The sequence below is a fragment of the Lichenostomus cassidix genome, chromosome 9 (genome assembly GCF_008360975.1).
Source record: "Lichenostomus cassidix isolate B80296 chromosome 9, HeHo_3.0, whole genome shotgun sequence".
NCBI lineage: Eukaryota > Metazoa > Chordata > Aves > Passeriformes > Meliphagidae > Lichenostomus > Lichenostomus cassidix.
The window spans coordinates 5,489,550-5,514,059 of record NC_139490.1 but is presented as its reverse complement, the minus strand read 5'-3'; the positions used below and the strand labels follow the sequence as shown (position 1 = coordinate 5,514,059).

Sequence of the window (24,510 nt, the reverse complement as noted above, 5' to 3'; positions counted from 1 at the left end):
TTCCTAGCTCAGGTCTTGCCACAGCATTCAAAGGACACTGAACCATCCTTTGTTTCTTCCCACAGAGTTAAAGTGCAGAGCTCACTCAGGGCACAGCCAAAGCAGCAAATCCATTCTCCTTTTTTCTCCTATTTTTACATAGAACATAGGTCAGAAGAATCCCAAAAGAGCAGAGGAGGAAGAGAAATCAATATATATCCAGTTTAATTTTGACCATTTCCCTGAAGTTTAATAAAACTTAAATTATACCTAAAAGAATATAAAATACATATGGACAGAAATGCCTGTGGAAATCTTGCTCTTCATAGCTGCACCTTAGCTAAACCACTGACCACAACTCTCATTTTCCTGCTGTTATAAAAGGTGTGATACTGAAATACAGGAAGAGTTAGCAGCAAGTAAATTGTTTTCACAAGCTGGGACTGCAGAGGACCTGGCTCTTCTTTAAAATCATGCAAGTCCATTGAAGATACATAAATCAAACTTTGTAAAAAACTCTACCAAGAAGAGGATCTGCTTATGCTAAAGGTCAGCATCAAGCACAACATTCCTTGTTTCATTCATTCATCAAAGCTACAGATATTTGCAATGGTGCTATCCTGACAACTTCATAAATGTGGACAGTTCTAATAAACATCCTCCCTTTCAACAGCTTACTATTCACATTTATTCTCCTCTGACATCTCCCAGGACTCCATCTGTCTCCGAAGAATGGGACCTCAAGGTTTCAAAGATCCACAGCATCCACATCTAGCAAGAAGACTCGACGTGTCTGAAGTGGGATATCCAGAAATAGACTTGAACAGTTTAATTATTGGGGACTCAAAATTGGGGATCCAGACTGTGTGTCTGGATCTGTCTGGATCTTATTGTAAAATCCCCTCACACAGGCTTCTGGTTCAGTAATTAGTCGGACATCAGGAGGAATTTCCTCACTTGAAGGGTGATTAGGCATTGGAGGTTAGGCATTGGTGGTTAGCCTTGTCCTCACAATTCAGCTCCATGGATTTTCTGCCTGAAGTTACTCAAAGACACACAAAGCTGCTGAGCACCACCACAGCTCCAACCTTAGGGAGTAGATGCCCACAACTCCATCATATTGATAGGTAAAAGCCCCAAGAAATAGACAGAAAGATGGTTCACTGAAAGAAACTCCAATAAAAAGAACGCATGGGCTATTACAGCAACACGAGGGGAAGAAGTTATTTTCATAAAAGGAATGTGTCACAAGTAATCATCACTTCCATTTCATTTCGTCTCCATCTCAGTCCTGGTAGAAATAAATAGATGCCACATTTGTAAATTCAATTGGCACTGTTTTGCTGAAGTGACAGATGATTCATGTTGTGACTGCCTCTACACCATGTAGCACCATTCTTTATTGTCACAGGTACTGTATTTCATGCAAGGCTGCAAACCAGCATTTGCAGCTTTATAATAAACTATTTCCTGTCAATAGCGCTGGAAGAAAGTTGCAATTTGTCCTCAAGTATCTGTTTTCTGCTCAGAAACAAATATTTATAGCCACTCAAAGATCAAATATGATTTTTCCCATGCAGCCAACACTCCATTCTCAAACCTGGTGCATTAAAGGGCACTTCAGGCAGGGAGACAGAGCTGGCAGAGCAGTTCAGTTGTCCATCACTGCTCATTATCAGGCAGAAATTCAAGTACCCCTTTACACAATTTTACTGCAATTGCCTGCAGTTCAACTGCAGTAAACAAGTCTAATATTTAAGTAATAACAGAGCAGAGGGCAAAAATACTATTTTAGCCTGCAAGCAGGGCTGATCTTTTCTACTGTGCTTTTCCTTCATTTGTGGCACAAAGAGCAATACAATAATTCTGTGAACAGCTACCTAATGCTGTGAAACAAGCAAAAATTTACTACATGAAAAAGCACAAGCTATCGCTTTGCTTCAACTCTGTTTTAATTAAAATTAAATTTTCTTCAATTTTGGTTTAATCTGGTTAAGCAATTCGGAGTCCTGATTATCTCTAAAAATGAACTGAAGATGTAGCTCAGGATGAAGCCTGGAGAGGGCACTTGAAAGATATTCCACTACTTTTCTGACAGTCACAGCCACCAGTGCTGAGTGAAGACAGCTGCTGAGAAGATGATAGATACATTTTAACTAAGTATATTATATTTATTTATATTAAATATGTTTAATATATATAAATAATTAAATATATATTTAAGAAATATATTTGATATATTATTATTATTATATTAAATAAGTATATTAGATTATATTATATTTAACACATATCCAAAAAGGAGAGATGCTTGCACTGATTTGATTGAAAACATAGAAATGAAGGAAAATACTTTTTAAAACCCCAGCCCCTTACGGGAATCATTCCTCACAAAAATCCAATTCTACTTATGACCAGAATTTGAAAAAGTTGCACTGACTCTTGAGAAGTGTTAATGGGCTAAGAGAAAACACAGAAAAAGGAAACCTGAAACACTCAATCACCCAAATTATTTAATATATTAATATGAATTTGTTACAGGTATTATTTATCTTCCTTACAGAACGCTGTTGTACATATAATTAGATATTATTAGACCTGTATTGATGAAGCTTCATGTATATATAAACCTATATAATTTTAATGACAAAATTAGATTTTTTTATGTATGCAAATTTGTTTATTTGCTTATTGAGCAGAATAAGGTATTACCTTAGATTAACTGGTTTAATTATACTTGCTTTAAAATCTGTTCAATATTTTCCTGTCTCCTACTGTAAGCAAGTAAATATTTCAAATTTTGCTATTTAACCTCTACTTAAGTGTGTTCCCTCTATGAAAGGTGGTGTTTTTCCACTTCTTCTTGGAAATGTGGACATAAGTGTTGGTTCCCTATATTCTGACTGCTGTATTTTAAAATGAAACAATTTTCTTCTGCTCCTAGAAAGTTTTAGTCAACACAACACAAACCTTTATAAGTAACCACCAATATAACTCAATTACTCTGTGGTTTTTTTCAATCTTTCACTTAACTTGAAGTCCCTAATATTGATGTGCTCTTTAGACTCTGCATGGAACCACATTTTTCAGGCTGTAACTAAAAATATGTTCTATAAAAGATATATATATATAAATATATGCAATGCCCAGGGTTGATATTATAAAGTCATTCCACTTACATCAAAAGCTTCTTAAAATCATTTTTGCACTGTTTCTCAGAGCTTTTGGAATAAATTTGTGGGTTTTTTTGAGAAGTATTGGCCACATTCAGTGTGTGTGTAATTTGCATTAGGAATCTCAGTACCCAAAGGCTCTGCTTCCCATCAGGTATTTCCAAAGGGATTTCACTGAGACAAAGGAGAAAATGAAATTGTTATTTAACTCTATACTCAGGGCAGCTCCTGAAGGACATGACTGATGGGAAAGAACTCCTGCACAGAAAGAAAGTCTATTCTGTATCCTCCTTAACCCATTTCTTAACCATAAACACACTGAGATACACAGATGGCACCTTCTGCACAACCTGCCTCAAACCTCTCTGTTCCCTGCTGCAGAACCTATTATTATTATTATTATTATTATTATTATTATTGTTTTTATTATGGTCAGATAACTTGACACTTTCAACATCAGCCAACTACCTGAATCAGAGCTGGAAGCCTACAGCTGCAAATTTCCTCAGATCAGAAAAGCACACAGTCCACTGAATAATCAAGAGTCTGAAATAATTAAGACTGATTTCTGAAACTCTGAGTGCCTCTTTAGAGCAACTTCTATAAATACAAACCCCTCATTAGCTCAAGTGTTGCTCCATGAAGTTCTACACCAAGGACAGTTCCAGCTGTGGTGCTTCCTGTCCGTATGAATTTTAAAAGAACAGTGAAAGCTAAACCAGAGGATTCCAGTTTTGCACAGGCAGCCAAATAATATGGAACACACCCACAGTTAATAACCTGCAAGTATTTGTTTAAAATGCAAAATACTAGAAAAATTCATTCAGAAGCACCAATGATAATCAAGAGCTAATGAATTTCCAATACATACTCTAAAATTGATTATGAGCTTGAAGGCACAATTATCTGGCTTGGATTCTGTAGACACAGGACTATTATTGATGAAAATGTTGCCAGAATTGATTTGGGATTCCCTGTCCTGGAAACAGCCATGGCAGGAACAGGGCACATGTGAATTGGGCTAAGTGCCCAGTTCCAGCTCTGCCTTCTGGCCATGTGGATCCATAGATATCTTCTTGACTTCCTTTTTAAAGTACTATTTACTTACCATTGTGATTGAATAGCCATTGTGATTAAATACACAATCCTGCTTGGATCACACACTCTCCCCCTCAAGCTGTGAGATACCACAGAGGTTCTCTCACAGATTCAAGGTTCAGTGTTAACAGACACTTCTGTCCAGATCTCTTCTCAACCATTTTCCTCAGATGTAAACCTTTGCCAACCTGATTTTTCCCTGCATTTTATATTACATTGACATCAACCTTTCTGTTGACCATGCTTGAATTTAGCATCTAATGACTAAGGATTAGTACACATGACTATCTTCATGTGTAAGGGAAGTTCTGGAAGGTGTCTGTCACCGTGCTTGGGACACCAAGATAGAGAAATCAGGAATGCCAGGGAGCTGCCACTTTTATGGATGTGGATTAGAAATGCACTGCTGGAAGAGAGAGCTCTGTATTCCATGGATCTGCAGCTGGAACCTGAATTAACACGAATGGATTGTCACACTCTGTAATCATAGGAATGAGTTCTGAAGTAAAGCCCAGAGTTGAGTCAAGCTCAGTTATTTGACAGGCTGGCTGGTAGAAAACATGCTGACAATGGAGACTTTTCTATATATTTATGTCTTTTCCAGTTCAAAGTCTAATCTAAAAGCTCTCTTAAAAGCAATTTATTCAAGTAATGACGGTAGAAATTGTTGTCAAAGCTTTTACAATGGCAAACACCTGCAGGAAAGGAATCCAAGATTTTAAAAGCAGTGCAAGTTTCCACTTCATTTCACTTCAAAGGTAATCATCCAGACCTACCTTAAATTGTGTAATAGTCATCTTCCTGTTTGCCATGTGTTCACTTTGGAAGGAACTTTTCTTTAAATAAATAAATAAAAGTCAGATTACATAACCTCCCTGTAACAGCTACGGTTTCTTACATGTCATGTAGGAAATGTTTTCCTGATTTTCCTCATAGTAAGATTTTTCCTCTGTTCTCCCTTTCCTAGTGAAAGGCTGTCAAACTCTTTAGAGTTTCAACCCAAAGTCTCCCAATAATTCATGATCCCTTGCTTACTTCAGAAGGTCTCAATGGCACATAAATTAAAAAAAAAATTCTTGCTGAGCATTTAACCTTAAATATAAACATTCTATTACACATTAAGTTAGTTAATGTTTCTTTTCCAGGTATTACTGTCCTATTTGTGTTACAAGATCTATATAACCTGAATGTATGTTCACAGTCACAGGATCAGATCATTTATCAGTGCAAACTATCACCATTTTACTGCAGTCACTTTACACCCTTATGACTGACTGAAATGTTCAATTACATTGTTCAATTAACATTCTCAGGTCAAGATACTAAAAACACAACTGAAAGTAAGCTGTTTAGCCTAAAATATTTCAAGGAATGTTTCTTTTCAAAAAGTATATTAACCTTCAATGAAATAATGACTTAAAATACAATTTTCTGAAAACTATGCTGAGTTGCTAATCATATTTTAAAACCCTTAGTTAAATATCTTAATGTGGAGCTCCATGTGTAGCTAATTACTCTGTGGTTGATACTCAGGCAAGAACTTCACTATAATTCTAAAATTATTAATTCCAGTGAGTTGTAATACAATTATAAATATGTTTGGTACTTCCAAAATCCAACTCCTTTTCAGGTTGTTTTCAAATAGCAGGTTTACTGAGTAAAGTTGGAGTTGTTAATTATTTTGCAATACTGTGCACAGTGACATATTGATATTACCCACACTAAATCTATGTGTGGTTTCCAAGCAGGATTTCAAGCAATCAAGTGCTAATGTGCACTACTAAAATACTTTCCTACATTATCTGTGCTCATTATTAGGATGAATTACCAAACAGTTGCTGTTTTCTGGGTGTTTTCCAATGTAATGTTACTGAAATATAAAGGACTTGAATAAAATATAACTTAGTTACAGATATCATTTGATGCTCGATGTTTTTTTAAAAATCTTCATCAGACAATCTGTTCTAAAATTCAAACACTCAAAAGATACTGAAGCATCCATTAGGCACTTATTAATTAACACTCTTAATTATTAATTAACAGAAAATACCAAATGCTGCTGATATTGAAACTACTTTTTTTTTTCATTCCTAGGAGAAATGAGTTAATGTTTCTCAGACATTAAAATTATTACAGACTAATATCACCACTGATCCTTATGTGGTCAAGAGTTATATACATCTTTCTCATAAACAGGCAGAGCTCTTAATGAATAGTGTACAGACAAAAACATGGCAAGGTGGTCAAATACTGCCCAAAATGAACCTGCAGAGATGAGAATCTCTACAGCTTCTCCTTCTTAAAGCAAGAAATTCAGTTTAGCTTGCACCAGCACAGCACCACTATCAGCTGTAATATTCCCTTTCCTCCACTACCTGAGTTCAGCATCTCTGAATAAACGCATGCAATTTACAAAAACAACCAAGAGGTATTTCCTGCACAAGTATAAAATACAAGTTACATGGAGATTAAAAAAAAGAATTACTGCTCTTCCATCCAAAAAAACATTTAACTAAATAAAATTATCTTTTCATTCATAATAAATATATGTATTTGGATAGTAGTTCACCTTTAGAACAGTATTAATAGTATTATTTCTTCAAGATAAGAACAACATTCATTGAATGTAAAAGTAAATGTAGATCAAAGTAGCAAGAATAGCAAGAACACTGTCCAGTTCTACAGAGAATACTCCTACTCACAACCAAAGATTCTCTTTCAAACAACTGTGGAGCTTAGTCTCCAATCAATAACAAGCAATGCACAATAAATATCAAAATGTTGTTCATAATGACAGGCTAAAATGAGCCTTCTCTCCCTCATGGCTTCAAAATGGATACTGGAAAAAGATTTAAACACAAACAAGAAAGCAGAATAAGGAAGGGCAAAATTCAGCTTCAATTTTGGCTGCTCAGAGAGAGACTAATTCAGACAGGCTGTGAACAAGATCAAAGGAGTTTAGCCAGGTCTGACAGATTACTGTCCCTTCCTGAAGTAAATATTGCAGGCTCCACCAAGGGATGGATGGATGGATGGATGGATGGATACAGTGGGAAATACTTTACACTGCTAATGGTGAAATATGTGTGCATCAAAAAATCAGTCAGCTATAGATAAAATAGTGTTTGAGCATTAGACTAAAAAATAAAACCTAATATAGCTGTTGCAGTGTGTCTATGAACAGCTCCTTCAAAGGGAAAAGAATGAGCTCCTTCTGTATTTCAGTGGGATTTTACTAAATCTTGCTAGGAAATAGTATCTAATCCAAAGGGGAGACAGGCCCTGTATGATAATAGAGAAAATAATATAAGCAGAGGTAATGACAGTGGGAAAGGATGTGTGGACATGCATTGGCAAATTGAATTAATTCCCAAACACCCAACTTCACATCATTTTCTGAAATGCTGTTGCACCAGCTACACAGATGTGACATTTTTTATCTCTATTAACTTGACCTTGCAGTAACTCAGAGGTGGAAAATTCTGACAGAATTCTGGCTCTTAACAGCAAACTCCTAAAACTATAAAATGGCCAGAGCTTTAGACTCTATCTCCACTTCTAGGAACATCTCCATTATTTTTATTAAAAAAAAAAGAAATGACAGGTGCTTCCCAAAATTTTTACTCCCCAGATTAATCTTTGCAGACTAAGAAGTTAGTCCTTTTCATTTCTCATCAAACACAATAACAGGCCCTTTGCAAACACTGTTTATATGTAACACAATTGGGTTTTTCAGCCATGATTTGGAAGAAGTGGCATATAATCTCGTGTCACTTTGGAACATAAGACTTCGCTCTTCAGGACATATTTGGGCTTGTATAAAATGCAAACCAGTTTTCCAGTGAGAACATTAGGACTTGAACATACCAGACCAATTGAAAGGACTTCTGGTAAACCCCTCGACCCTCCTAAAGCAGAAAATTTTGCCTTAAAAAATGTCTAACAGAAGGTAAGAGAATTCTAAGTACAAAATTAACATACTCTTCATTTAGCTTCCTGGGTAGAATGTGTAGAGAGTTTAGGGAGTCAATTTGTTGTCTTTCAAGTGAAGTTGTAAAGGGCACTAAAGATTACAGTGAGGAAGAGAAGAGCTGTCAATATTATGTTGGTACAAATATATGGAAACACACATGCCTCTGACATGTATCATTATCATGACTGAACATAAATACATTTAAAAGCACTCATTAATATCAAGCTTTCCAGTAATTATCTAAGATTTCCAGTATTAATAATACCCTGAAGAACTAGTACATCCACTAGCTCTATGCTTTTATTAAATCTAAGCCAAACCAAAAATATGCGGACATGTTTTTGAAGGGAATCTTTTAAATGGCAATAATGTATATAAAAGAAGTGTCCAAGTATACATATACCCTGTTTTCTAAGCAAAATAGGCTGCTGTACCCTCACATATACACAAATAAGTTTCCATCCTGAATAAGCAGTGTGAATCCCCAACAAGGGGCACATTCATAGCTCAGGTATTCAAGCAAACAAAATCTCAGCTGGACTATTGTTCCAGTTGCAAACCCCCACACTAAAAAAATCCAGCAGTTGGGCAAAATATAACAAAGGAACTGAAAAAGGTGAGGAGGATGTAATCCATAGCAAGCATTTAACAGTGGGGACATTATTGTTTTCTTTATCAACACAAAAATAAAAGACACTGGATGATAATTCAAAGGAAATGACTGATGGAAGCATAAAAAACCCACACAATCAATAGAACACAGAAGTCACTGGCCTGATATTCTCAGCCCTGACATTTCTGGAACAACTGAAGTTTTTCTTCCACAGGATTCAGGCATTTCCTTCCTCTCTTTAGCTCAAATAAGTTCAGAGTCACCCTGTGAACTGAACTTCTTTTCTTTTCTGGATGAGCAAGTCAGTCTCTGCAATTAGAACATGAGCAGCCTCTAGTTGAGAACAATTTACTGAACAAAGCTTAGTTTTTGGAAATTGCACATGCAGGATGTTGCACAGCCTCGATCAGATCAATGGACTGCAGAGTCATCAGCAATTTTTGGGAACTCCAGAACAATTGGAGCTTCATTATCTACCAGCACTGGGGAGGCAATGTCAGAAGGCAATATAGAAGCTGCAATGTGTATTTCCTGCAATAAACTCCATCCAGAAGTGACTTCTACAGCTTGGCACAAAGGACAGTCCCAAGGAAGGGAGAACCTGAGACAGGAGTAGGTGAGGTTGCTGCACACTGCCTAAATAAACTGGAGCTTTAATTACCCATCTGTGCTTCTAATTGGCCTCAGAATCACCACAGGCAGGAGCACTCAAATTAGCAGCCCCACCCAGCCAGAAATGCAATGTATGGGCACAAGTACAGTTAGAGCAAGAAAGGTAATTCAGCTGCAAAAGTGCTCCTTCAAGCCTTAAATCATACTGAATATTGCTTGGTAAATTTTACTAATGCGGTTCAGTAGAAGCTAAAAATAAATCATCCTTTTCATCACTGAAATTTAAGGCCAAAGACTTTTTCTTCTACCTTATTTAAGACTGGATATATGAAAAAAATCCATCAGCTTTTAGCTGAAGGGAATTCCATGTTTTCATATTTGAACAGAAACAAACTCACATCAAAATCTAGTCCAGTACACATTGGTGCCTCAGGTCTGTATCTGGATGCTTTCTGGGTATTTACTTAAACATTAGTTTATTTTATTCCCTCTGCTTTATTCTTTTTTTTTTTTTTTTTTTTTTGGCAGGATAAGAATTTCAACATGAGTTTAAATTCAGCTTCACAAATGACAGATACCACATGTGTTTGAGTTTGAGGCAATTTCTATTATAATAGCCACTAAACTATTAAACCTCTCTCCTCTACAAATATTGTTAGCAAGCTACAACCAGTAAATTTGCAATGATGTCTATGTCATGAGGACATCTCTTACAAATAATTTACCTTCAAAAAATGAGAGAAACTGTGAGGTTGGAAAGGTCATCCAGTACAATAGGATTGTGTCCAAACAGCTTTTGAAAATCTGTATTTTAAGATAAATTATCTATTTTTCATTTGTTTTAAATAATCAGATAACAAATTGTTATTGTAATTTCCACTAAAAGTAAAATTTCTCATAAAATGCACTTATGTCTTTATATGCACGCAGCAAATAAACCAAAAGGAGTGAAAAACAGCATATTCCAGTGGACAAAATAAATGAATCCAGGAATCAGTGTGTGTCTCTTCAACTAACTTCATGGTTGGGAAGAACAATTTACCTCTGTGCATTTCTCTGCACAACTCATAAAATGGGAACAGTAATCTGTTCAGCAATTCTAAGTCTCAACATTTGTTCTTTAAATATTTGACAGCCAATAATTAAGCATTAAACTCGTCAGAAAAATGACATGAAAAAGTCAATAATTGTCCAAAATAGTTTTCTATTTTCCTTTACTTGCCAGCCTTTCTAGATAAACTGTATATAAAATGCACATCAATTTGCTACTCAGATTACCTATCAGCCTTTACAAGTTTGTTTTGTTTTGTTTTTTTAAGACTAAGAAACAATAATTCCAACAACTTAATTCTTCAGTGAACAAGCAGTAGGTGACTGTAGTCTTACTGGAACACAGAGAATCTTAGTATTGCAAAGTCATGTTCACCAAGTAAAAAGCAATTTTTTGGATACCTGCCTTCTTACCACCCCCAATTATTGGGATATTCAGTGCATTAGCTCAGCTAGGAATAGTTCAGACACAGCTTAAGCAAAGCAGCTGAGAACACTTGTGTACCTGCAGATCCTGACATTCAGAACTGATCCATATTGATACACAAGCAATCCCACATTTCAGAAAACCCACGGGATGGATCTGACTGTCAGAAAACCCCTTCAACCACCAGAATTTGTCTCAAGCCAGAGCAATGAAGGTGAAAGTGGAAATTTCCATGGCTTAAGAGTAACTTTTCTGTTGTTTCTCAAGCAACAAAATGAACAAAGCAAGCACAACTTCAGGAGTGATAACTTTCTTTTATGTTCAAATGCTAACTCTGAACACCACTGACTGTGGCATCTCCCAGAGCAGTGATGGTCACTGCACCTGAACTTCCCAAAAAACCCCTGAGGCTTTGCATGGACCCTATCCCACAAGAGAATCAGGAAGAATTCTGGGATATTGCAGCAGATAATACAAACATCTCTGAACCTCAAGGTTTCCTTTAGTCTTTTCTTTTTGCCATCATTTCTCAAAACCACTGTGTCCACCCCCCAGTCAGATGGTGTGACTCCTTCAGCACTCTCAGAAATTGCTTATGAACTACCAAGACCATTCCTTAAAGTCAGGGAAAAAAACTAATATCATTAAGAGCTACAGAGTATGTCAGATAACTAATATATTTCTCACTTGTCAGGAACCTCTTAATAAAAATTCTAAAATTAGATTTGAGCCTGTCATCTTCCTAACTGCACAGCACTGTCGGAAAAAATCTTCTTTAATGTCTGCAATGTGCAGGCTGTAACAATATAAGTACCCACATTTCATCCATCCCATTTTCTCTTTAAAGTTAAAGCACACAAAACATTCACTGCTTCCTCCCATTCTGACAATTACTGCTATTTTTATCCTTTAGATTGGGACATGAACAAACACTTGCCATTGTTGTAATTGCATTAGATGGACATGTTCAATCAGGTGAATCAGTCATTTCTACCACTGCCAATTACAACAGGTGTCACAGAAGCTTTCCCCTTTTAATTTAAGTTTTAATTCAAATGGCTGCAGCCCACCAACACAGAAAGCACCTTGTTCTTTGTCCTCACAAAGACTGAAGTCCTGAAACTATGGATAAAGAGTGAAGACTGGGAAAACATATGACACAGCTAACAATAAGAGCTGATTCAAATAATACAATAATTCCATAGTACTGGTTTAATGATGATGATGATGATGATGATAATAATAATATAAAAATAATAAAGCTGAATTCTAGTTAAAATTACCATCTCATTTTGCTGATTAATGTTTTGGGTAAGAATTTAAATGCAAGAAAACTATGCAGTTCAGGCTGTGCTTCCTATATTTAGTCTCATAGTATTTTGTTTCCCTTCCAGTCACACAGACATCTTTTCCAAAACTGTTGCAGACAGACAGATCTTACCAGCTGGTCTAGGAGGGAGAACATTGTGAGGTAGGACAACTCTGGGGCTTTCTGGCTTTGTGTCACAAATCCCAGGTTCTTTCAGGCCATCCTGTCAGAGCTCACTTACACTGTAACTTTACCTTAATACCTGTGTCAGCACAAAAAGGCTGTCAGGCTGAATTTATTCTAAATTGTGTTACCTGAGCACAGAATCACAGTTGAGGCTGGAAAGGATCTCTGGAGACACCCAGCCCGAGCTGCTCACTGCAGGGTCACATCAAGCAGCTCAGGAGCAGCTTTTTGGGTCTTTTCTCCAGGAAATAAAATTTATCTGCAATCTGTTCAGTGTCTGCCCCACCAACAGTAAATAGGGTGCTCACAGTGCTCAAATATTCAAAACACAATGAAACCAAAGAAAATAGCAATGAAAAATGAAAGATGGGATTTTTCTCATTTTTCTCATTAACAGACATGAAGATGTCTGTTCACAAGCTGAGCCATGGTGAGCTGTGCATGCCAGGAGAGAAACATCTGAGAAAATCACAGCACTTTCCTGCAAGTTCCAGTTGTCCTTTTGTGCTGCAAGAGAACCACCAGGGAATAGTTTTTGTAAAAGCTTCTATGAATGGCAACTCCTAATTTTTTTTTTTATTCTGTGAAGGAGTAGTTGAGATAAAGTATTTTAATAAACATAAGTCCTGTAGAAACAAATCAGAGAGAATTTGACCCAAAAACAGGAGAGACATTAAAATTCAAGAATGATCTCTGCTGGGATCACAGAGATTTAAACTCAGAAATGAGAATAGATTTGTGTAGCTAAAAATTACTTTATCAAGATTTATGTTACAGTTTGAAAGTCTCTTGCAGTATTTCTACATATGCTTTAGGATTTGTAAATCTATTACAGGATTTGCAATTCAACTTTTCATCTTACAAAGCAAATGAGAGATGTACCTAAATCTTATCTTAAAGCACTGATTCCTAAATCAAGGCTTCAGAGTTCACAATTACAGGTCCACTGGGTAAATCAGAGGATAAACCCAGACTCCAGAAACACAGACGTGTTTTGTCTACAATGAAATTGCCAGAAACTCAAAAGATAAAGCTGGAACTTCCAGAAAACATTGCTGACCAGACTACTGCTCCTGCCTAAGTGGTCTAAGCATACCCATTTATTATGCTTTGATGGGTCCTACTAACAAACAAGAATTATGTAACAATCATGAGTGATTCCTGCTTAAAATCCATGCATGTTTTCCTCATTTGTGTTTTGTTTTGGATTTTTTTTTTTGAATTTATGTATTAGACAGCAGTCAAGCTACACTTTTACACAGGACACTTCCTCCAGTACCTTGATGCTCAGAAAGTAATGCTTTCACTTAAAAACCAGAATACCAATATGCAGAAAGAGGTAAGAGCATCTAATGACCTAAGATGACTCCAAAGTAAAATAAACCAAACACAGTAATAGTTACTAGTACCTATATTTTTTGGTACTACTGAATTTCATGCCATCCACCCCACCTCTTAAAAAACAAAAAATACCCACTAAAACCCAAAAAATACTTGTATGAAATGACCCATATTACATTTATACAGCTTTCCTTACACGAGTCACCTAAAGTTAAGTCAAGACATATTCCACTCATGCTGTCTTTGCAAAGCTTGTATTCTCTGCTTTTGGGGAACTTTTAAACATTCCTCAAGACACTCCATTTCAGGTGTTGCATCTCATTTTTCAGTGGATGAGCAGCATAGATCACTACTGGCCCAGAGAAATATTTTGCCTCTTACCAGAAAAACTCAAAGACACATCTAATGCAGCAGTTTTGGGAAGGAGAAGAGTAACCTACAAGGGAACTAATTCTTAGTTTTAGTTCACCTTTACACCTAAGTAACTACAACAGTAACTGAAGTGGGTTTTATACAAAGCAAAAATTATACTGCCCAAGTTGTGGCTGCAGAAGGCTTGGCAATGTGTGGTTCAGTTCTTCCAGAGTATGCAAAATAATGCTGAACATCCCTTGCAGTCAGGGATTAAACAAGGCTTGGCAGAAATCACACACTGGACTAGCTGAAAGACCACTGATGCTTGGAAATTAAGAAAAAACCCAACAAACCTAAGCATTTTAAAACACGAGTAAGCCAGCTGTTCTAAAATTAGCCTCTTTGTTATGAACATTATACCAGAAAGGAATAGATTGTCACCACGTGTCAGCTTTAGCTGACATCTGCTAGAAGAAAAAAAAACAATTCCCTCCCCATTAGGCAGCACAAGCTTCCTAATTTGTTCATTATATATTTTGTAAAGGATGGTCCCTATAGCACAATATTTTAAATAAATATGCAAATCATTATATCATTATTCTAAAAGATGTATGACTTCCAACGAGGTTTTAAATAACCCAAGAGGCTTAATTCTTTTTTATTTTTTTCATTAACTCAATAGACCCACCTGTCAGCTACGTAAAATTACTATATAAGAAATATTGGAAGTTACACACACTTTGTGAAAATATTTGTCTCACAACAGGCTCCTCTCTTTCCCACCCACACCACCTCTTCCCTGTTCCCCAGGCAGAGCATTTTTTTGTTTCTGAAGGGAAAACACTGCAAGTCTAAAAAAAAAAAAAAAACCCAAAAAAACCAACAAAACCACAATCATCTTTGAAAAGTACAAGCAAAACGTTTTGGAAAATTGGCCCAATCCAGACTGCAGTGAATCACTCATGTCTTTTAGAGTTCTGCAGATCAATACTACATAATATGATAGTAGAGGTTTATGCAACGATGAAGTATTTTCCACATCTCCATTTCAAGATGATTAGGTTTCCTTCTGGGGGAGTTCCTACCTGTCTGAGAGCAGGAAGAGGTGCTATTATCTTTTTTATGCAGCTGCTGGATAGGGGAAAGCAGTGGGCTGGAACAGAGATCGAGTCAAATTAAAGATGGTTTGGCTTTCAGTATTCGAAGTGCACTAGGAAAAAAATTCAATTATAAAACTAATTATATCTTTAATTGCTTAAACAATCAGCCAGCTGACTTTATGGTGTTTTTGCTACTGTGCAGGTGCACTTGCAGGTGTTGAGTGCAATATGTAAGAGTTACACTGTGGTATCCCAACCTGAGCACAGGAGCACTGGGAGGATAAAACACCATGGAAATTCAGACACAAACTAATGTATGGGAAAGCTGGCCAAGCTTTATAAGGAAACACAATTCCTTAAATTATTTAGATATAAATAGATATCTGCTATCTGCTTTATCTTCCTGTGAGGGATATCTAACCTGATTTACAATCATTGTGGTTCTGGCCTTTTTCCCCTTTGGACAAAATTGTTGGTTGAATCTGACCAGACCTTGTACTTTGAGACAGTCATGTTTCTGGCAATTACAGCACCACTAATAATTATGTAATAATTAGATAATAACCTACCAGAAATGCCTGCCTTTTACTCTGATGTCATCTTAGCAGCATGCCTGAACAAAACAGAGTCTTCCTCAAAAACTTGCTTTGTACATCAATTAGAAAATATATAAAATCAATTAGAAAAAGGCACAATTTATAGTGAATTGGGTCCAATACATTCAGATTGTTCAATCAGAAAACTCTTTTACCTCTTCCTTATATTTCATCATCTTTTAAACTCAAAAGTAAGCAGGAGGAGATTCCAAGACACCAGCTGGATTCACTGCCATGAACTGATGTTTGCTGCTTTGTGAGCACATAATAAATTAGCTCACTTGCACAAATTCTGCTGGGCTGAAATATGTCACTAAAGCTATGGCAGGATTCATTTCAATCTCCATTGCACAAAAGACTGAAATATTCTAAATTCACTTGAAAGTTGAGTAGCTTCAAAAGTCTAATCTGGACTCCATTTAAAATGTTATTTTTGCTGGATGAGAGAAAAAGCAGCTTCACTGGAAAACATTCTGGAGAGTCACAGCTGTTTAGTAGTAGTTTGAAACTATCTGAAATGTCAAAAACATTGAGAAGTCCTCTGCAACTTAATAGGCACCAGGAAGAGTTTAGTCAGTATGTTTTCCACAGAGCTAATTTTGCAGCACAGGAAGTGCTGATTTGTTGTTTTCAGATAATCTGGTGTTCATCACTTGTACATTCCACTCCTCTTATGAATTCACATTTTTTAATAACTTTCTTTTTGGTTCTTTTTGACCATATGTTTCATGATGGCATTTGCAAAAGTCAAATGATAAAAACATTGCTAGCAAGCTATTCCAGTACCATTGCCAGTGATTTCTCCTCTCTTCTTCTAATACTCTAATTAATAAAATCCCAATGTTTTCAAATTAAAATTTGCTTCCAAGAAAAAATTATAGGCAGCTTCATAGAAGATGAACAGATACCTGATATTCAATACAGAAGTCCACACACTCCAACCTGTGAGCCTAAAATATCTTGATGTCCAACTAATTCTCTCTGTTTTAAATACATGAAAACCTAACTGGAAGCCAGACAGGAGGAAAAACTGAAACTAAAACCCACAAATCCAAAAACCTCAGAGCGTGTAATTTGGTACTTATATAGAAACTTAGTTGCTTCATTATATCCTGCAAAATCTCAAGAGGCAGATCATGGATTTAGATACCTCTTGAGCCATTAGTGCTACAGCTATTATTGAAAATCTGCTGAAATTATTAGTTATTGCATTCATTATTCAAAGGCCAGTATTTCCCAAAGATTTACCTCTCTATTGCATTAGCACTGATTTTTCTTCATACAGGAAATAACACCATGTATCAGATAGAGCAGTGCAGTTGGTCTGATAAACTCTGTGGGTTTTTATGGCAACCACTGAAATTAGGTCATAAGTACAAAAAATGATCAAGAGTACATGTAAACATATATACACACACCTAAACTGTAATATATTAAACTTTAGCTTTTCTTTCTGCTCAGCTTCAGTGTGTCCTCAAGGAGAATCAAAGAACAGCACACAGAAGCCTTACTGTAGACAGTCATTTTACACCAAACTATCTTTTGATTTTATTTATCTGATGCTATTAGCAGAAAGCAAACACAACTTTTGAAAGAGAAAAGAATAAAAGTGTTCCCAGAATCATTTCCACAGCTGCAAAGGCAAGCATAGAAAATATATTCCTGTGACTGTGTTTTGTTCTCAAAAGGAACAGACAAACCAGGGCTGAGGACATCTTGTAAAAAGTCATAATGATTTATAACAAACCATTTCAGAACATATGTTGCACATGCATGGTTAAAACCATTACACAATGTTCTATTTCCCAGCTAACTTCTGCTCAGCTGGTGGCTTCAGAGGAGTAAAATACCACAAAGCAAAGGACAGAAAGGATACAAACTCAGATATCAGGCAGGGCAAGCCTAAACCTACAGAATCAGGGGGCTGACTAAAAATAAATTAGCCACACCCTTCCATCCCAGCAAGGACCTACTTTTCCACATTCCAAGTAGTGGCAGCAGCTCCCTGAGTTTGCTGCAGAAATGGCTAAGCTCAGTTAAAAATGGCACATGACTGAAGAGGTAAATGTCATGGGGTTTTTATGATGCATATTTGGTGTTTAAATTTGTTGGACAGACCGTGGTGGGTAAATCTGGGCAGTTCCAGACACCCACCCAGCCATGCTCTCATTATCCCTACTGCATGGGATCAGAGTGAATTAGGATGGGAAAGATCATTGATCAGGGTGAGGACAGAGAGACCACCTATCAATTACCACCACTGGCACAACAGTGTCAGCAGCTGCCAGTTAAAATGGATTTGGATAGTGAGAAACCCCCAAGGATTACAACAGCACTGTCACCTTGCTTTTCCAGGCTCAGTGTGACTCCCCTGCCTGCCCAGCATCCTTGTCCCTTCTTAAATACATTTGCAGAGGCACCACTGACTTTTTGGATGGCCTGCAGTGGACTGCACCTTACCAATTCCTTGTCTTCCTTGTCCCTTCCTCTGAAATCAAATCCTATTAGCAATGTTTGAGAAATGCTCGTTTCAATTCTTCTGTCTGAATGATGTTCACTATTCACAGTTCTGGGGACACAGTGCAATTCCAGTGTCACTGATTTTTTGCCCAAAATTCCTGTAATATGTCTCACATGCTCAGCTGTTACCAATTATCTGAGCCATGCACGACTTCCAAATACACCCCTTTTTCTGCCTGCTATAATCACTGCATAACAATTCCCTAAAACAACATTGCACTTGAATCTCCAGCTGATACCATAAGATTATACTTTACAGCTGTTATATTTCAGCATTTTTAAACTCACGGTATTTTCCATGATGCCATCTAAACTCTTCATGAAATAATTTCTATTCCCCCACTGCACAGATAGGGATTCTATTATGAGGCACCTTATCTCCTGGGCAGGGTTCTTAGTGCTTATCACAATGCCACTTTTCTATTTACATAGTAGGATTGACAAATAGATTCTATCCATATTTTTGTTTACTGAGCCATTTCCTGTGTGGAAACAAATTTGATTTAAAACAGCTCTGAAGTCTAGCGATGGAGAAATCTAATATGTGTCTGCCATACAAAGGTGGGTGAAAGGAAGTGCAGCAGTCAAAAAGTCACAATGGAAAAAGAGAAGTAGATGGGGAAGTCACTCAAGTTTTATGCTACTCTTCTAAACTTTATTTTATGCTACTCTTCTTATTTTCAAGACAGTTTTTGCCACGCAAGTCTCTTATTTCCCTCTCAAGCTTATTAATCCTGTACATTTAATTCCTTGAGTGTCACACCCTGGATCTATTTCATTTCAAAAGCAGGAACCAGAAGAAAGATTTCCAAAAATGAAGGACAGCCGTCTTTGGCAGTCAGAATCACAGACAGAACTGTTGCTCACAAAGGCTCATGTGGTTGTTTCAGGACCGATATGACTTAGGATTGGAAAAGTCTTAAGAACAGAAGAATTAAATTATGAAACACAGCTGCAGAAACTTTTCCATAAGTGCTGTTCAGTTCCCCTTCTCATCATTACTTTTTCCCCTTTGTTAAACAGAGATCAATAAAATCATTCTGCTCGTAGGCAGTTGGCATCTCAAACCCATCCTCGAGCTATTTCTATACATTCAAGATGATTCATATGCAGAACTGCAGCATTTAATCTTCATGAAACAGAAAATGTGAGCTGAAACCTCATGAGAACTCCAACATTCTCTCTGAACTATTACATAAATCCCATTTTAAAATGTTGTCAACGTTGAGAAAAGATCTGTAAATTATACCGTTTCTCCAAGACTTTTTTTCTAGGAAAAAACTGAAGCATTCCAGTACTCTGATACCACAGAAAAATTTGTTTTCAGACTAAAAGAACGTGAGAAACACAGGCAGCAGCATGAAAATCCAAGCTTCCTACCTTTTATCCACCAAGTACAAGACTAGCTTTGGATCACTCATCTTACCAGGAATTTCCCAGTAAAAGGGAGAATGCTGATAGGATAGGAGCAGCCCTGAGACTGTGATAGTAACAGCTCTGCTGGCAAAGTGTGAAGTGCAGATGGTGTCAAAGATATGCCAATAACTTAAGCAGGAGCTTCCAATAAAATCCCTTCTAGTGCTTGTTACACTCTGTGAATCAGAGTGAAAGGGGCAGCCTGGGCTCTTTGGCTCTTTTATTCCACATGTCTGCAGTTTAACTCCTGTACATCCAAGTGCATCCTCCAGGGAAAAGCCTGAACTCCAGATGTATTTGTGTCTGTCCCAGCATCAGCTTCCTCTAAGCAAGTCAATTCATAGTCTCCAGAGAAGCAAAATCATCACCAAAAACACAGAAATTACTTCCATCTGATCTACCTTCCAGTGGCAGAACCATAAAAAAGAGCTTTCTCAAGTATTCCTTGGAGCTCTTTGTAGCTCAACATTGCATTTAATGATCAAAATAGAAATGATCTTAAGTATGATAACCTGCTCCTCCTCTGGAATGCTGCTCAGAGATTTTAAACCACAGACAAGCCACGCCAAGGCTTCCACCAGAAATCATCAATGCACTTAAAACACCATTAATTGTCCATATAATTAAGCTTCTCCTTCCCAAAGTGGAGATTGGAATGCACACTGCATATGAGATCATTTACTGACAGAAAACTAACACATAAGGTTCAGACTCTGAAGTGGCATCTTCATGTTGGTGTATCTGTTTTAATTAGCTTTACTTTTCATGTCGGGTAAATAAAACATTAAGGAGTCAGCCAGACAGAGACACCACAAACTGTTTTTCAAATAGCTCCATGAAATGAGCAAGAATAAAGCTTCAAGAGTGTTATATTTACCTCTGAAGCTCCCAGGGCACTTTTAAGAACACTGGGTCAGGTACACTGAGACACTGAGAAAATGTGCAATTTCTTTCCCACTGAGCTGTCAAGGCATTCATGCTGTGAATAGCTAACACCCTTCTTTGACAACCAGGCAAATATTTCTATTTTCTGCCATTCTAGGCATGAAGTATCTCCACGTTGCCTCAGTTGATTTAGTGCCAATTCAAGTCAAACTTTAGATGCCTGAGCCAGTAACTGGACAAAATATTCCTGATTAAGCCTTGTCACAAACTCATAGGCTGCTGCTTAATACATTTCCAAATAGTTAGATAGTAAAGAGGGCTGTAAAGCTGAAAAAGCTGCAGAGAAGCAGAACACACATTCACTGAACTGCCAGAATGGAGATTTAAGTAGCACATACAAGTCAAATATCCTGCTGCTTCCATTTATTGTTAGCATTCCTTCAAAAAAAACCCCACATAAAATTATGTAAGATGATGTTTTTCCTTGAGACTATGTTGTTGCTTGAAATCAATTCTGTATTTCCCATCCTTCAAAAACACATGTAGTATTTGGAGAAGCATAATTAATAACCAAGTCTACCTGGGCAGAACTGAGGCAAGGCTAAATGAACACATCCTACTCAAGTGATAATTGCAAACAGATACTATAAACATTCTTTTTTCTTAAAACTTTAAAAATATAAATGGCTAATTACATTTCACATGCACTATTGACCAAAAGTTTTCATTTCTGAGACCGTGAAAGTGGCAGACAGAATGAAAGGAGTAATTCTTTCAGTGGGGACAGATCACAGATCCTGTGGAAAATGTTCAGAAAACCACTAGCTTAGTAGTTCAGAGTTTTGGGGTTTGTTCATGGGATAAGAACAAGCAGGTAGTAATAAAGGTTCAGTGTGTGAATACCAAAATACAAAACTCAATAAAATAATTTATTCAGAGTGCAGACTTTGTGCCAAGAGCTTAAAGCACTTTTGAGACTGGATTCCATCCTCAAAGCCACGCTGAATTCCACAGAGTTTTCTCACTTAGAGCTTCTGTTTCAGGCAGGACTTGCTTTAGTGTCTTAACTCCCATATTCACAATTTAAATGTCCATTAAGTGAATAAACTCTGACCATCACTTACCAATACTGGCATAACCAGGTGTGGATGGATCTCCTCCACTGTTCAAGGAGACCATGAAGGCTTTGTCAGCAAGGTCTGCAGTCTTTGGTAAGTCACAAGGGTCAGTGTAAAGCAGAACACCACCAAACCCTGCATCTTCCAGCAGAGACAGCTGAGGGAACAAAGCAACAGAGGTGACCATCAGCAACAATGTCATTATTGCTTTTTATAAATTTAATTATTGTTTTTTTAATCACTGCTCTGGTAGAGGCTTTGCCATGCACCATTGCTCTGCACAAAGGTCCAGTGCCAAAGTGCTTGTAGAACCTGAACAGACTTTCATGTGATATAAACACCACCTTGGAAATGCCTCAGTTTTGAAAAGAATGTCACTAAAACATCTTGAGTTGACCTTCCATATTTTCCACGTTGTAATCTGTAAGATGCTCTTGCTCAGTTTAGCTCTTCAAGGACACAGCACATACTGGGTGTTTGCATACACTGGCAGCAGTGCTGCACAGAATTTCTGCACACAGCTACTCTTCAGTTCAGAGAGAAAATGGGAGTTTACAGAGTACTGAAAAAATATAATTAAATTTGAAAACCCAATCTGTCTTACCCAAATGCTGGGGTTTGCCTCCTGTCAGACAAACAACTTTTATTTTGTCTTATCAGAGCATCAAAGCTGGAACTGGCAATTAGTTTCCAAAAATCCACAGATCTGGGCCTGAACATCAAGCTAATTTCCCCAAAAGTTAAGGACAGAAGCATCCAAGTACCATGAATTGCAGCAGCTTTTTTGACTGGAAAACCTCAGGTTTTTTTTTCACAGGGAACTGAAAAATAAGGGGATTTTATTCCGAACCAGATGAAATCCAACTGTAATGTGGCAAATACTCCCATGAAATGAGATGACCTTTCTGTGTAATGCTCTGCATATTTGGAATTGACTGAAGACTACTCAGTGACACAAAGCTATATTAATTTTCCAGACAGAAGTAATTCAGGTATTTAAGGATTATCTTACTATTCACTATGCTGCTCTGCTGATGACTTCCCAAATGTCTCCAAATGGTCTGAAGGATGACTGCAGGTATATGATGTTGCTACCCAACTCTGATTCCACAGGAACCTGAGAACTTGTTACTACACCTCTGTTTCTTAGTTCAATTGTCCTTCTCCTATATTTTAGACCATTCATTTCTTATTGTGTATACATATACATAATTTTCAATTTATCTCCTAGCTGCTGGTATTAAGGAATGTTTATGCCACAGTTCTTTGTGGCTTTGCAAGTATGTAAATTGCATGAATATATGGAATTCAGTTAAAGCCTCATAAGCATTTGCTGTTCAGTTCTGCTTCACTCGACAGCTAGGACAGAAAGGAATATAAAAATAGCAGCCTACTATTTGCCATATTATAAAAATAGCAACCTACTATTTGCCATTTCTGTAAGTAAATATATCTAATATTGTGATTTGCTGAGATTTTGACACTCGTCTGAATTCAGATGTGGAGATGCAATTTGAACCTGTGAGTCACTTAATCTTGCCTACCTTAAACAAGCAATCCACAGATGAAAAGGGAATCTTTGAGAGAACTCAAGAGACTAGTCAGATGAACAGGAGGGTGAGAAAGGTGACTAGCTCAGATGCTTAAGAACATAAAGGGTTAAAAGTGTATTACAGACCTTAAATTTAATGCAGAAATAGGGGTTTCCCAAATGGTAGATGCATTTATTGTTGTTTTGCTCTGTTTCCAATTCATGTTCATATTCAGATATTCAGACAGGATTTGATTGCACAACAGGGTAGGAGAACCAGGGACACATCATAGCTAAATGATGTAACAGGCAGGATTTAAAATAACAATTGCCTTTGCCTGCATCCATATCCAGTACCTTTTTATTAATCCCTGGTTTGTTTAGTAGCACACAAGACAGGAAATACAGATGCTTTTGTTTTGTTGTTTTTTTTTTTTTAAGAGAGTTTTAAAAACTTTGTACTTAAAAAAAAACGCTATTAAATCCCTGAGTTTCACTGAGAGAAAGTAACTCCACGTCTGTTATTCACCAAGTGCAGCAACCACTGCTGCCATGGCTACAATCTCCAGTAAGGAGTTGTGTCGCACATGTGAAATTACAAAACAGCTTTCAGATTTCAGCTATAATTGCTGCTTTTTAACTTTACAACAGTGACAGCACAACTATATCAACAATAAATGCTCATTGTTGATTCCATTTTCATCTTAAATAAGCCAACACTTTACCAGCCATAAATTGTCCGAGAACAAAGAAGCCAAAGAAGGTACTGCATTTTTTTTTTTAATATGGCAAAAGATTGCAGATTAATTCCTCCAGGTAAACCAGTGAACATCTATTAAAATCAAGGGATTATTTTAGATTGCAAGTCCATCTAACAGCAAAATCTGCTCCTTATGATTTGGATGTATGCATTGTCCCTCTCCAAAAGCCATAAACATCTCAGAACAAACTGGAAACATCAGAACCCTTGAAAACAGATGCTGGTGCCCGCTGTTAACCCTTTAGTTATTTATGGCTGCTTAAGTCCTCAGTTTTTACAGTTACTTTAAATAATGTAACTGTTTCAGTTCAGTATATTAAATCACCCCATAGAGCATTCTGGACTCGATTTAATCTAATCTGAGACACTTGCTGCTTTATCAAAGGCTCTGTCGTGTACCTGGGGACAGATTAGCCTTGTAAACTCTACACCCCATCAGGCACCATTAAACTGCCTTTTAAAGATGATA

The 24,510-nt window shown here is 37.0% G+C and overlaps 1 protein-coding gene across 5 annotated transcripts in view; it reads right to left on the bottom strand.

Annotated features, from left to right (window-relative positions):
- NAALADL2 (N-acetylated alpha-linked acidic dipeptidase like 2) overlaps positions 1–24,510 on the bottom strand; it is a 394,159-nt gene that overhangs the window by 112,945 nt on the left and 256,704 nt on the right. For all 5 annotated transcript variants that reach the window (XM_085069057.1, XM_085069058.1, XM_085069060.1 and 2 more), the window contains one exon: positions 21,757–21,907. In XM_085069057.1, coding sequence (XP_084925183.1) covers positions 21,757–21,907 — 151 coding nt within the window. The remainder of the gene's footprint in view (positions 1–21,756; positions 21,908–24,510) is intronic.